We start from the raw sequence: 11553 nt of genomic DNA, 5'->3' as shown, positions 1-11553 counted from the left end.
CGCGTCATCCAGGGAGGTGGGGCCCGATGTCAAGAGAGGCGCGTCACCAAGGACGCGTCACCAAGGCAACGGCCGGGAGGGAAGTTCTCGGTAAGTACGAACTTTTTCTTTTTTTTTTAACAGGTTGCTGTATATTGTGTTCGGCATTCATTGTCGAGGGTGCTGAAAGAGTTACTGCCGATCAGTTAGCTCTTTCAGCACCTTGGACAGTGACGGGCGTCGACTAGCCTCATCTCTATGATCACGCAGCCGCGCATCATACACGGAAGACACACGCAGCTGTCAAATGGTTTTTGCGCACGCAAAACGCCGCGTTGTTTGCGCGCGCAAAAACTTAACGTTTGTCTGAATCTGCCCTTACATTCTAAGTGTTGATTTCTGTTTTGGAGAGGAAGATGAAGATGTGTTCTGGGTTAACCGCCATTCTTGAATGAGTTGCATCACTTTCCCTGGAGAGGTCGCAATCAGTTTCCTGCCATCTTTCGAAATCACCATCTTAACTGGGAAAACCCATTTGTATGGAATACGATGCGTCTTCAGGATTTTTGCAACTTCCTGAAATTCCCTCCTTCTAGCCAGTGTGGCTGCAGATAAATCGGTAAATACCAACACAACTTGAAATCTTTTGGGAAGATCTACAGGATTTCTGGCAGCTTGCATCATCTTTTCTTTAAAAGGGTAAAAGTGCAACTGAGCAATCACATCCCTGTGAATGGCGGCAAGTAGCACCTGAGGTTTTGGAATTCGATGCACTCTATCAATAAGCAGATCTGATTAAGGTGAATCAGGTAAGAGTGTAACAAAAAAGTCAGCAAGAAGTTCTCCAAGTTGTCCTGGTTAAATTGACTCAGAAATGCCTCTAAACCTCACATTATTACGCATGGAGCGATCCTCCATATCAGGTATTTTCATGCGCATTACTCCCACCTCTTCTGCTAGAGAGGTATTAAGGTCAACTAACTCAATTCGAGCAGCAGAAAATTCCGCCATTTTGGTCTCCATGTGGGACGTTCTTTCCCCAGTGCAGAAAATTGAGCCTGTATATTCATAAAGGCTGTCTGTATGTCTTTTTGGAGAGAGGATCGCAAACCCTCTAGCATAACTTTAAGTATGTCCTCAGGCACAGGCTGGAGAGACGGAGTAGCAGGAGGTAAGTTTTGCAGTGAACATGGAGTCTCACCGTCTATTTGCGTCATAGGGGACAAAACGGGGAGCACCGTGCAGTTACTCACATTACTACGAGGGGTATCAGGTCCTATCGGAAAGGAGATTTTGGGTGGAGAATGAGTATATCCAGGTGCACTGGCTGTAGAAATGAATGAATAAGCTGGCGATGGAGTACTTCTATCTTCCAGTACTGTGTCAAGTCTGGTATCAGTGCCATCTTGGGACCTTGTGGAAGGAAAAAACCTCTGAGTCCTGCTGAACTCTCTTTCTTTTTAGCTTTCCCCATGACCAGGGTTGCTGAGGCAAGTTGTAGTACAGTGGTGGACGAGACTATCATCCTAATTATTGACGTTTTAGAGACGCTGGGATGCCTGGTGTAACAGAGAGAGGCAAACACATCTCACTCCATGCTCTTCCCGCCACGCCCCCCTTTATGAATGTTTTTGAAGAGGAGTATGTCTATGTATCCCACCACTTCAGACAAGTCCTGAGGTGGCGGCAATACAAAGATGATATATTCCTCATATGGTGAAGTCATCTGAGGGGTTTGGAAGAATTGCATTATTTTCCGAACAGTATAGATCCAGATGTAAATTTTACAGTGGCATATTCTTTGGACAAAATTTATTTTCAAGATGTGGAGATTCTAACAGGTATTGAGCACTACTTTATATGTAAAAGAGACAGACAGGAACAACTTACTTAGGTTCGATAGTAACCATCCCAGACAAATAGTTAGGTCTCTACCATATAGCCAGTTTCTTAGAGCTAGAAGAGTAATCAGTGATGACAGTTGCTTGGAGGAGAATATGGATACCCGAACAAGAACGTTTCATGATAGGGGTTATCCTGGGAAGGTGATTAACAGACAAATGAGAAAAGTACAGGATTTGACACGATCAGACCTTGTAGAATGTAGTAGGATACTCTTCATCTCCACATTTAATGATATGAGTCGTGAAGTTTCGGATATTATTCGCAGACACTGGCACATATTGGGCGGTTGTCTGAACTAAACTTACCTCCATTGTTCTCATATCGCAGGTCACACAACTTGCGAGACAAACTGGTTAAATCAGATTTAACAGATCCAAGAACGCACAAAACATTTAAGATTAGACATTATCTAACTTGTAGATCAGATCATGTGATCTAACTTCTTTAATGTCCTATGTAATCTTTTGTATGTGGGTGAAACATCATTAGAATTGAAAGTAAGGCTGAATCAGCATCGGTACACAATTCATAGTTACATAGTTAGTACGGTTGAAAAAGACACATGTCCATAAAGTTCAATGTAGGGATAGGAAAAGTGAAGAGAAAAATTTCTACACATTGACGACGGAGCTGATATTTTTTCGTTGTAGGAAATTATCCAAGCCTTTTTTAAAGCCATCTACTGTCCCTGCTGTGACCAGTTCCTGCGGTAGACTATTCCATAGATTCACAGTTCTCACAGTAAAGAAGGCTTGTCGCCCCTGCAGATTGAACCTTTTTCTTCTCCAGACGGAGGGAGAGTCCCCATGTTTTTTTAGGGGGTTTTACATGGAACAGGATTTCACCATATTTTTTGTATGTGCCATTTATATAAGTTAATCATGTCCCCCTTAGTCATCTCTTTTCAAGGCAAATTAGGTTTAATTATTTTAATCTTTCCCCATAACTTAGATTCTCCATGCCCCATATTAGCTTTGTTGCTCTTCTTTGTATTTTTTTCCAACTTCAGGGCATCCCTTCTATAAACTGGAGGCCAGAACTGAACTGCATATTCTAGTTGAGGCCGCACTAATGCTTTGTAAAGTGGTAATATTATATTCTTGTCATGCGAGTCCATGCCTCTTTTAATACACAACAATATCTTGCTGGCCTTTGAAGCAGCTGATTGACATTGCATGCTGTTATTTAGTTTAAGATCTACAAGTACACCCAGATGCTTCTCAACAAGTGATTCTCCCAGTATAGCTCTCCCAAGGACATATGATGCATGCAGATTGTTGGTACCCAGATGCATAACTTTACATTTATCTACATTAAACCTCATTTGCCAAGTGTTTGCCCAAAAACTTAGTGTGTCCAAATCAGCTTGCAATTCACGAACGAGTCTTCTATAGACTGAACAATACTGCATAGCTTAGTGTCATCTGCAAAAATAGAAATAGTGCTATTAATCCCATCCTCTATATCATTAATAAATAAGTTCTTCAGTCCTTCATTTACCCATTAGACGTCTATGAGGGACAGTGTCAAATGCCTTTGCAAAGTCCAAAAACACTATATCCATAGCGGCCCCTCTGTCTATGCTTCTGCTCACCACTTCATAAAAACAAATCAGGTTGGTTTGACAACTTCTGTCCTTAGTAAAACCATGCTGGCTGTCACTTATAGTACTATTTTTTGTCACACAATCCTGTATATAGTCCTTCAATAGCCCCTCAAACATTTTTCCCACGATTGAGGTTAAGCTTACTGGTCTATAATTACCCGGGGAAGACCTAGAGCCCTTTTTGAAAATAGGCACCACATTTGCCTTGCACCAATCCCTTACCACTATACCAGTCACTGGAGAATCACTGAATATTATGAAGAGGGGGACAGAAATAACTGAACGAAGCTCTTTAAGAATTCTAGGGTGTAACCCATCTGGTCCCGGGGCCTTCTGCACTTTTATTTTATTTAACTTCGCTTGGACCATATCTACATTCATCCAATTCAGTATATTAATTCAATCTAAATGTTTGGATCTCCCAGTATCTATACATTTTGCTGAGGCTAAACACGATGAAAGACAGTTATGTTTTCGTGGGTGGTGTGAATTAGATCAAGTGGCTTGCCTTCCAAATGTGGATTTACGGTTGTACGTGCCACTGTACAATTAGGTTTTTTAAGAACAAGAACTTGTCATTTATATGCGCTCTTTTTTTTTTTTAGATAATACTATATTAAAATATGTATTTGTCTTTTCTAGATTTGAGAATCTCTTTGTATTTATGGACACTACACAGCGCTCTTCAAAAAAATTTCATTGAGGATTCAAGAGTCCCTCCACCACATGAAGAATGATGCTATGAATATTAGCTGAGATGGCTTGTAATAAAATATTTCTGAGATTAAGAACAGTCAGATTTTGTCTTCATACTTTTAATTTATTGTTGATGATTCCCAACTTTGTATCGATAGGCAAACATGGTAACATAGAAATATATTCTTTTAATACATATTTTTTATATGTTCTGAAATAGTGACAACCAATATACTGGATTTGGAGGAAATAAGTGATATTGTGTAGCATGACATTACCAATATGACAAAAATAGTCTGTTCAGTGCGGTCATGGACCAGCACTCCCTGGTTATGCTATCTCATATACCTGAAGCTTGGTACCATGGTAGGCTATATGTACATCGTAGTTACCAGTGTCTAGGTTATCTGGGCATTCAGATTCCCGAGATAAGGGATGGATCCTTCCGGAGTTGAGTGCCTTCAGGGTTGGACATAGAAATTATCTTTAGAAAAAGCCACTAAGATACTGTGTTGTCATGATAAGATACGTTTTGACAGTATATGCTGAATATGCTTTACCGTGGTATAACCGTTAAGGGAGCGGCGATTGCCAATAAGCATGCACGGTTTGCTTTTGACTAGCGCATTTATACTTTTCTATTAATGGAAACTGTCCCTATAATCTTTGTCCGTTTAAGATTTCTTATTCATAGAGCACATGAGCGGTCTTTTTTAGACATGCACATTCTTCATATGATGATCAAATGGGACTGTTCCAATATAGACATGCACAGTATAATAAACCAGGCGCCGGAATACGGTGCTTGTTTTTGAAACATGATGGGTGATACGTGGATCCTTGATGACGTTAATACAAATATACACATATGTAAATTGTACAGATTGATCATATTATTATAGCCTTTTATGTATTATATTATGAACATTGTCTGTCATATGTAACACTCCCTTTATTGCATTGGTCACTTCATTGTCTATGTAATAGTCACATTACACTTTATTATGTATGTTATATTTTGATTATTTTTAACACTATTTTTTAAATTGGGTATAATTATCAAATGACATCACATCGCCTATATAAACTTTGTTGACACATTGAGATATTGCTTGAGAAAGGCCCATGTTTGGGTCTAAAACGTATGCTGTATAATGGATCCATCTGAATAAGCACTAAAGATGGGGGCACAATAGTCATCATGGTGTATAAATTTCCATTTATCTCATTGAAAATTGCATTTGACTACAGGTAGGAAAGAAGAAATTTAGGGAATTTGTCTCTCTAAAGCCTTCTCTTCCTGCACAGTTTGGTGTTATTTTTATGCACCCCTTTCATTTTTTAACTAATAGTGCATATCATGACTTTGACTACTTCTCTTAGCTGGAAAGTGAAAACATTGATATGAAATTACTAATTGTATACTACTCATCACATACAATATTACAGTTATATGATAGGGGAAGCCCATCACACATTTCCCTTTCTACACTCCCCTTCTAACTTGGTAAAAATGAAAAAAAATGAAGTTCAGATTAAACATAAAAAAATCAATGTATTTCCCAAGACCAATATATATATATATATATATATATATATATATATATATATATCACTATCATATTAACCATTATTTACCAATTGTGTATAGGAAGTACACACAGTGCTACATAGTATTATAAAATTACACATCTTGCATGAATGTTTAAAGTGAATTATTGCATTTTGTAATATAATACACATTCCTTTAATCTCATCCATTTTATAAAGGGTTGCCCAGGATTAGAAAAATGGTCTGCTTTTTTCCAGAAACAGTGTTACTGTCTTCCATGGTATTTATCTGGTATTGAAGCTAAGCTACATTCACTACATTTCTAATCCTGGACAACCCCTTTGATCTTTGATATGGTTATGATTCAACTGAAAAAATGCATGATACATTGGTGGAATTAATTTCTCTCACTACTAACGTGAGTGGCCTTGTATGTAGTTGTCATTGACCTGTTATTTTAGAATATAATGATTTAGCGAATATTGTCACTTTTTAAACCATTCTTCCAGGTAAGGTGCAGTTCTATATGATGGAACATTCTTGAAGGCTTCACAAACTTTGCAGTAGAATGTGTCCCATCCTCTAGGTTTAGTAGGTTGAAACAATTCTCTCCACTTAAAATATGCTTGATACCTTTTATCATCTTTGTCTAGTTGTAGAATGTAAGACGCTAGCTCCTGGGGACTGGAAAAATCATCAACATGAATAAATGAATTTTGGGGTATAAAGCGTTCATAGTTTTTGCGTGGAGGACCCAATACAATTGGTACTGTTCCTGAAAGGAATGCGTTTTTCCAAAGCTTTTCTGTAATATAATCTGTATCTCTAGAACTTTCAAAAGCGAGGTAAAACTTATATTTGGACAATACAAGAGATTGGCTAGCCACTGTTAATGGATTATGATGTTTTCCATATACATCAATATCCAAATGGTGTTTTAAAACTTCAAAGTACTTTGACCTTTCATAATTTGGGTCCCAGTTGCTTACTACCCAGGCTACTAGATTGTATTTTTCAGGTATGTTGAAGTTCTTAGACCTTCGAGGCCTCTCTAGCCAACCGTAAGGGGTAAAAATATCCGAGTCTACCCGGTAAGACATGGTGAGGTTAAAGAGGTTATTCATCATCTGTAAGTTGGGGCAGTTGTTAGGCGACTCCAGGTTAAACCAAATCCAGTACTGTCTTGTAGGTCGTGGATCCTGGGGTAATAATTCTGTAGAGGTGCTCACTTCTCTATGATGGATTACTACAGCATCTGCTAAATTATAAAAACTCCTGTTATCTGTAAATAAACAGCGTTCACCACAAGATTCTTCTGGGCACTGGTTCAGTGGGAACTGGTCTCCAAAAGGCCAGTTCCACAAAAGGATTACATGTTTCTTTTCATTCTCGTGTTTGGAGTAAGTTTCTGTCTTTTCAGAAAGTGACTGGACATTATATCTGGTGTTGGGGTTTAGAACTATGAAGAAGACCAAAAACAAAAAAATCTGTAGCGCAAATAAAGAAATAAACTGAAGGAAGTGGCGTCTATTCATCATCAAACACGCATTGAAGGATCTGAAAAGAAAATTAGTATTTATACATTATTACACTTGAAATATAAAACAAGCAACTAACTGGTCAATAATAGATAAGCATATAGTAAGGGTGACAACCCCACTCAGAGCTAGAATAGCCATTTTTTAATTTAAAAAAAAAATACAAAAAAGGACACACACACACACACACACACACACACACACACACACACACACACACAATATGACCAAAAGCATGTGGACACCTGACCATCAAACCTATATGAGTTTGTTGGACATCTCATTCCAAAACCATGGAGTTAGACATAATTTTGCAGCAATAACAGCCTCCACTCTTCTGAAATGCTTTCCATTCACTTGGAGTGACTGTGCTAATTTGTAGCCATTCAGGTAAAAAAACATTTGTTCGGTCAGGCACCTATTTTGAATCGGAAGGCCTGGCTCTCAAACTTAATTACAATTCATCACAAAGGTATTAAATTGAGGTCAGAGCTCTGTGCAGGCCACTCGAGTACCTCCTCAAAGTCGTCGAACCTTGTAGGGACCTCGCTTTGTATACAGGGGGCACAATCATGCTGGAACAGGAAGGGGCCTTCTACAAACTGTTGCCACAAAGTTGTAAGCATATAAATTGTCTAAAATGTCTTTGTATGCTGTAACAGTTACATTACTTTTCAGTGGAAATAGGTGGTCTAGACCAAGCCCTGAAAAATAGCTCCAGACTATTATCACTCCTCTACCAAATTTTACAGTATGCATTATTTTATTTCAAAACTGTTTTTATTGATTTTTCTCCAAAAAATTACATACAAAAATATGTCATTCAAAATAACATGTTGTACAGAAAATTCACATCCATCAGGAATCACATTTGGATTTATCATTATTGCAGGAAATGAGTGTGAAAACATATCTTGAGCAGTGTAAATTCCATTAAGAATGTGGAACATATATTGATTTACATATCCTCTGATCAACAAGAAGGGAGGGAAAGGGGAGGTACGGGAGGGGGGGGGTAGGAAGGTGGACTGGTGTTGAATTTAGCTAACATAGATGTTATTTATGATATTGATGAAGGCAAAGTATACTAATCCCATTGTGTATGATATAGAAACTACTTTCCTACAATTACTCTTACCTAGTTCAAATTGAAGTTGCCCGGTCTTTCCATGGTCCCCATATTTTAAGATACTTCTTTCTAGTTAGCAGTTCCCAATGTGCCAGTTCCTCTAGTCTTTCTAATTCTGATACCTTGTTCACCCAATGCCTCAACTGTGGGGCTTCTGTTGATCTCCAGCAACTTGGTATTAATAGCTTAGCTGCTGTGAGCAACAGGGTTGGAAGACAATGCTTCTTGGGGGTAAAACTGGGTGTCGGTTTCCACAATAGGATTAACTCAGGTGTTAAGTGTAAGTTTGTAGAGCAAATGTTATTAATTTTCTGTTCTATTTGCTGCCAAAAAGGCACAATAAGGGGGCATGTCCACCATATGTGTAAATAAGTACCTCTTGAGGTGTTACATCTCCAACACCGGTCCGTAACTTCTTGATCAATAGCATGTAGGACCACAGGCGTCTTATACCACCTAGTTAACAGTTTGTAGGAGCTTTCCTGTATTCTAGTACACCTAGAGAAACCTAATGCGTTAGACAGTATGAATCTAATTTCGGGCTCGGTCAATGATATATGGAGGTCTGTCGACCACTTTTCCATATAGCTTGGAGTCGGTGGGCAAGTCAGTGAGATCAGATGATTATATGAGGTAGATAGTATCTTACGCTGGGGTATAGAGCTCATGAGCATCTTATCTAACCAATTCTGAGGAGATGTTTGGATGGGTAGGGAGTTAAGCATAGCCGTGCAACATTTCATAAAAGTGTGTTTAAAGAGGAAATCACGAGACTTTATTCCTAATTTATCAAATACCGTGGGGACACTTCTCTGCGGAGTACCAGTCATCAGGACGGAAACTTTCATGTGGTGTGGTATGTCCCACGGATCTGGTATTAGTGTAGAATCCCGATGTACATAGCAAGGCACTAAACGTAAAGGCATATGTGGTGAAGGCATCCCGAGCAAGTTCAATCTATTATGTGTGTCTTGCCACACTAGGATGGTTCCCTTTAAAAGAATGCTAGAGTATTGGTCAAGGTGTGAACTTTTGGCGAGACTCCACAGGCCCCTCTGTTCCCAGCTAAGCATAAGAGTATTCTCTACTTCCGTATAAAGAGAAGTCTGAGAGGGATGTTGCAGCTCAACCCATCTATTCAAGTGATTAGCAATATAATATGTGTGTATGTCGGACAGTCCCATACCTCCCATTTTAACCGAGTTAATCAGTTGTGTGTGCCTCTGTCTTGGTCTGTTCTTGTTCCATAGAAAATTCGAGAATATACGCTTTAGGGAGAGGAAGAATGATTTTGGTAGCCACAGTGGTAACGTCTGAATCAGGTATAAAATTTTTGGGACTATAAAAGTCTTTAGGAAATTTTTCCGCCCCATCCATGACATAAACGGGAACTTCAAGGAATCTAGTTGACGTTTAATAGCCGCTACTAGAGGTATATAGTTGAGGGTATACAATTGTGATGGGCAATTAGAAATGGTAATGCCTAGGTACGAGATTGATGTAGAAATCCATTGAAACTGAGATGTTCCCGTCACCGCTGCAACTACCTGTTGAGGTACAGACATTAAGGATCTCAGATTTACTATAGTTAATTTTAAAATTAGATATTGCACCAAATTCCGTAAAAGCTTGTGTTATGTTCCGAAGGAAGACAGACGGCTTAGTCACCAACAGTAGCAGATCGTCCGCAAAGGCAGCCGTTTTATGCGTGAATTGACCTATCTTCAGGCCAGCTATATTGTCATCTTGGCGGATCCTTTGTATCAAGGTCTCCATCACCATCACAAACAGTGTAGGTTATAGAGGGCATCCCTGCCTAGTACCATTTGAAATTTGAAAGGAATCCGACAATATGCCATTTACTCTGACTTTAGCACTCGGATTATGATAGAGTGTCAATATAGCTTGTATGAATTCAATAGGGATCCCAAATTTTGACAAGGTAGCTACCATATATTGCCAGCTCACCCTGTCAAAAGCCTTTTCGGCATCTGTGCTAAGTAGTGCCATTGGGGTGTGTGTCGAGCGAGCGTGTTGAACTAACCTAACTACTCTTGTAGTATTATCCTTACCCTGACGCCCTCCCACAAATCCCGTTTGTTCTGGGCCAATGAGTTTGGGCAGAAGCTTCCCCAATCTAGTCGCTAAAGCCTTTGCCCACCATTTCAGATCCGTGTTTAGTAAAGATATAGGTCTATAGCTACCACATAGTGCTGGATCCTTCCCGTCCTTTGGGAGGACTGTGATGTGAGCTTCCAAAGATTGGCGAGTCAATTGAGCTCCCCCCATCAATGAGTTACACATAGATGTGAAATGGGGCAACAGAATACCACTAAATGTCTTATAGTACTGAATCGTATAACCATCTGGGCCAGGACTTTTCCCGGATGGTATTGTTTTAAGAATTAAGTTCTTCTGTGGAAAAGGGTGCAGTAAGCGCTAGTTGATCTTCCTGTGTGAGTTGAGGTAAGCTAAGTTTATCTAGAAACTTTCTAGTGCTATCCCCCAGGTTACCCTGCGGACTATCCCCACCTTTAAGATTATATAGGCCATGGTAGAAATGAGTAAAGGCCTGTGATATGTCCTTCGATTCAGTAGCTCTAACACCTGAAGAAGTCAGGATCTCAGAGATAAAAGATTTCTCATGTTGTTGTTTAAGCAGTGCAGCCATGATTCTGTTGCCCCTTTCCCCATGCGCATAGTGTTTAAATTTGGTATAGTGAAATGTTTTAGCAGCTTTTATATTCAAGGCATTTTTAACCTCTTCCCTTAACTCCCCAAGCTCAACCTGGGCTGCGGCTGCTTTCGTACGTTTGTGAATAGTCTCAAGCGTAGATATTCTCGAGAACAGATCGTTCAGTTTTGCTGACCGTTGTTTTTTGATATGTGAGCATAGCGATATCAGTTCTCCTCGTATTACTACTTTATGCGCTTCCCATCTAATAACATCCGATAAATCCGGAGAGGAATTTATATCAAAATATTTCTGAATATTATCCTGTATCGCAGAGGAATGTTGGGGGTCACTCAAAATCGTATTGTTCAACCTCCACAGTCTGTCTCCCCTCGGAACACTATTTAGCGTCATAGATACAAACACCGGTGCATGATCAGAAAGGAGAAGGTTTCCTATTCCTGCCGACAGAAC

The 11553-nt window shown here is 39.4% G+C and overlaps 1 protein-coding gene across 1 annotated transcript; it reads right to left on the bottom strand.

The window, feature by feature from the left end:
• Nucleotides 1–357: 357 nt before the first annotated feature.
• On the bottom strand, nt 358–10694 carry LOC142660165 (3-galactosyl-N-acetylglucosaminide 4-alpha-L-fucosyltransferase FUT3-like). The gene is made up of 4 exons (XM_075836748.1): nt 10478–10694; nt 6228–7197; nt 2190–2233; nt 358–770 (listed from the first exon to the last, which is right to left on the bottom strand). The coding sequence occupies exons 1-4, from the start codon at nt 10692–10694 to the stop codon at nt 358–360; spliced, it is 1644 nt and encodes a 547-aa protein (XP_075692863.1).
• Between the last annotated feature and the right edge of the window lie 859 nt (nt 10695–11553).

Source organism: Rhinoderma darwinii, chromosome 9, assembly GCF_050947455.1.
Source record: "Rhinoderma darwinii isolate aRhiDar2 chromosome 9, aRhiDar2.hap1, whole genome shotgun sequence".
Taxonomy (NCBI): Eukaryota; Metazoa; Chordata; class Amphibia; order Anura; family Rhinodermatidae; genus Rhinoderma; species Rhinoderma darwinii.
The sequence above is the reverse complement of the archived record's forward strand: the minus strand, read 5'-3'. Positions and strand labels throughout refer to the sequence as shown.

Bases quoted from the DNA above. Each gene is read 5' to 3' on its own strand.
- LOC142660165 (XM_075836748.1), bottom strand. From the start codon at position 10,694: ATGGGGGGAGCTCAATTGACTCGCCAATCTTTGGAAGCTCACATCACA. The intron at 7,198-10,477 runs GTAAGGATAATA...TCTTCTTCATAG, and splicing joins ATTTGTGGGAGGGCGTCAGG to TTCTAAACCCCAACACCAGA. The intron at 2,234-6,227 runs GTGACAATATTC...TGATTTAACCAG, and splicing joins CTGGAAGAATGGTTTAAAAA to TTTGTCTCGCAAGTTGTGTG.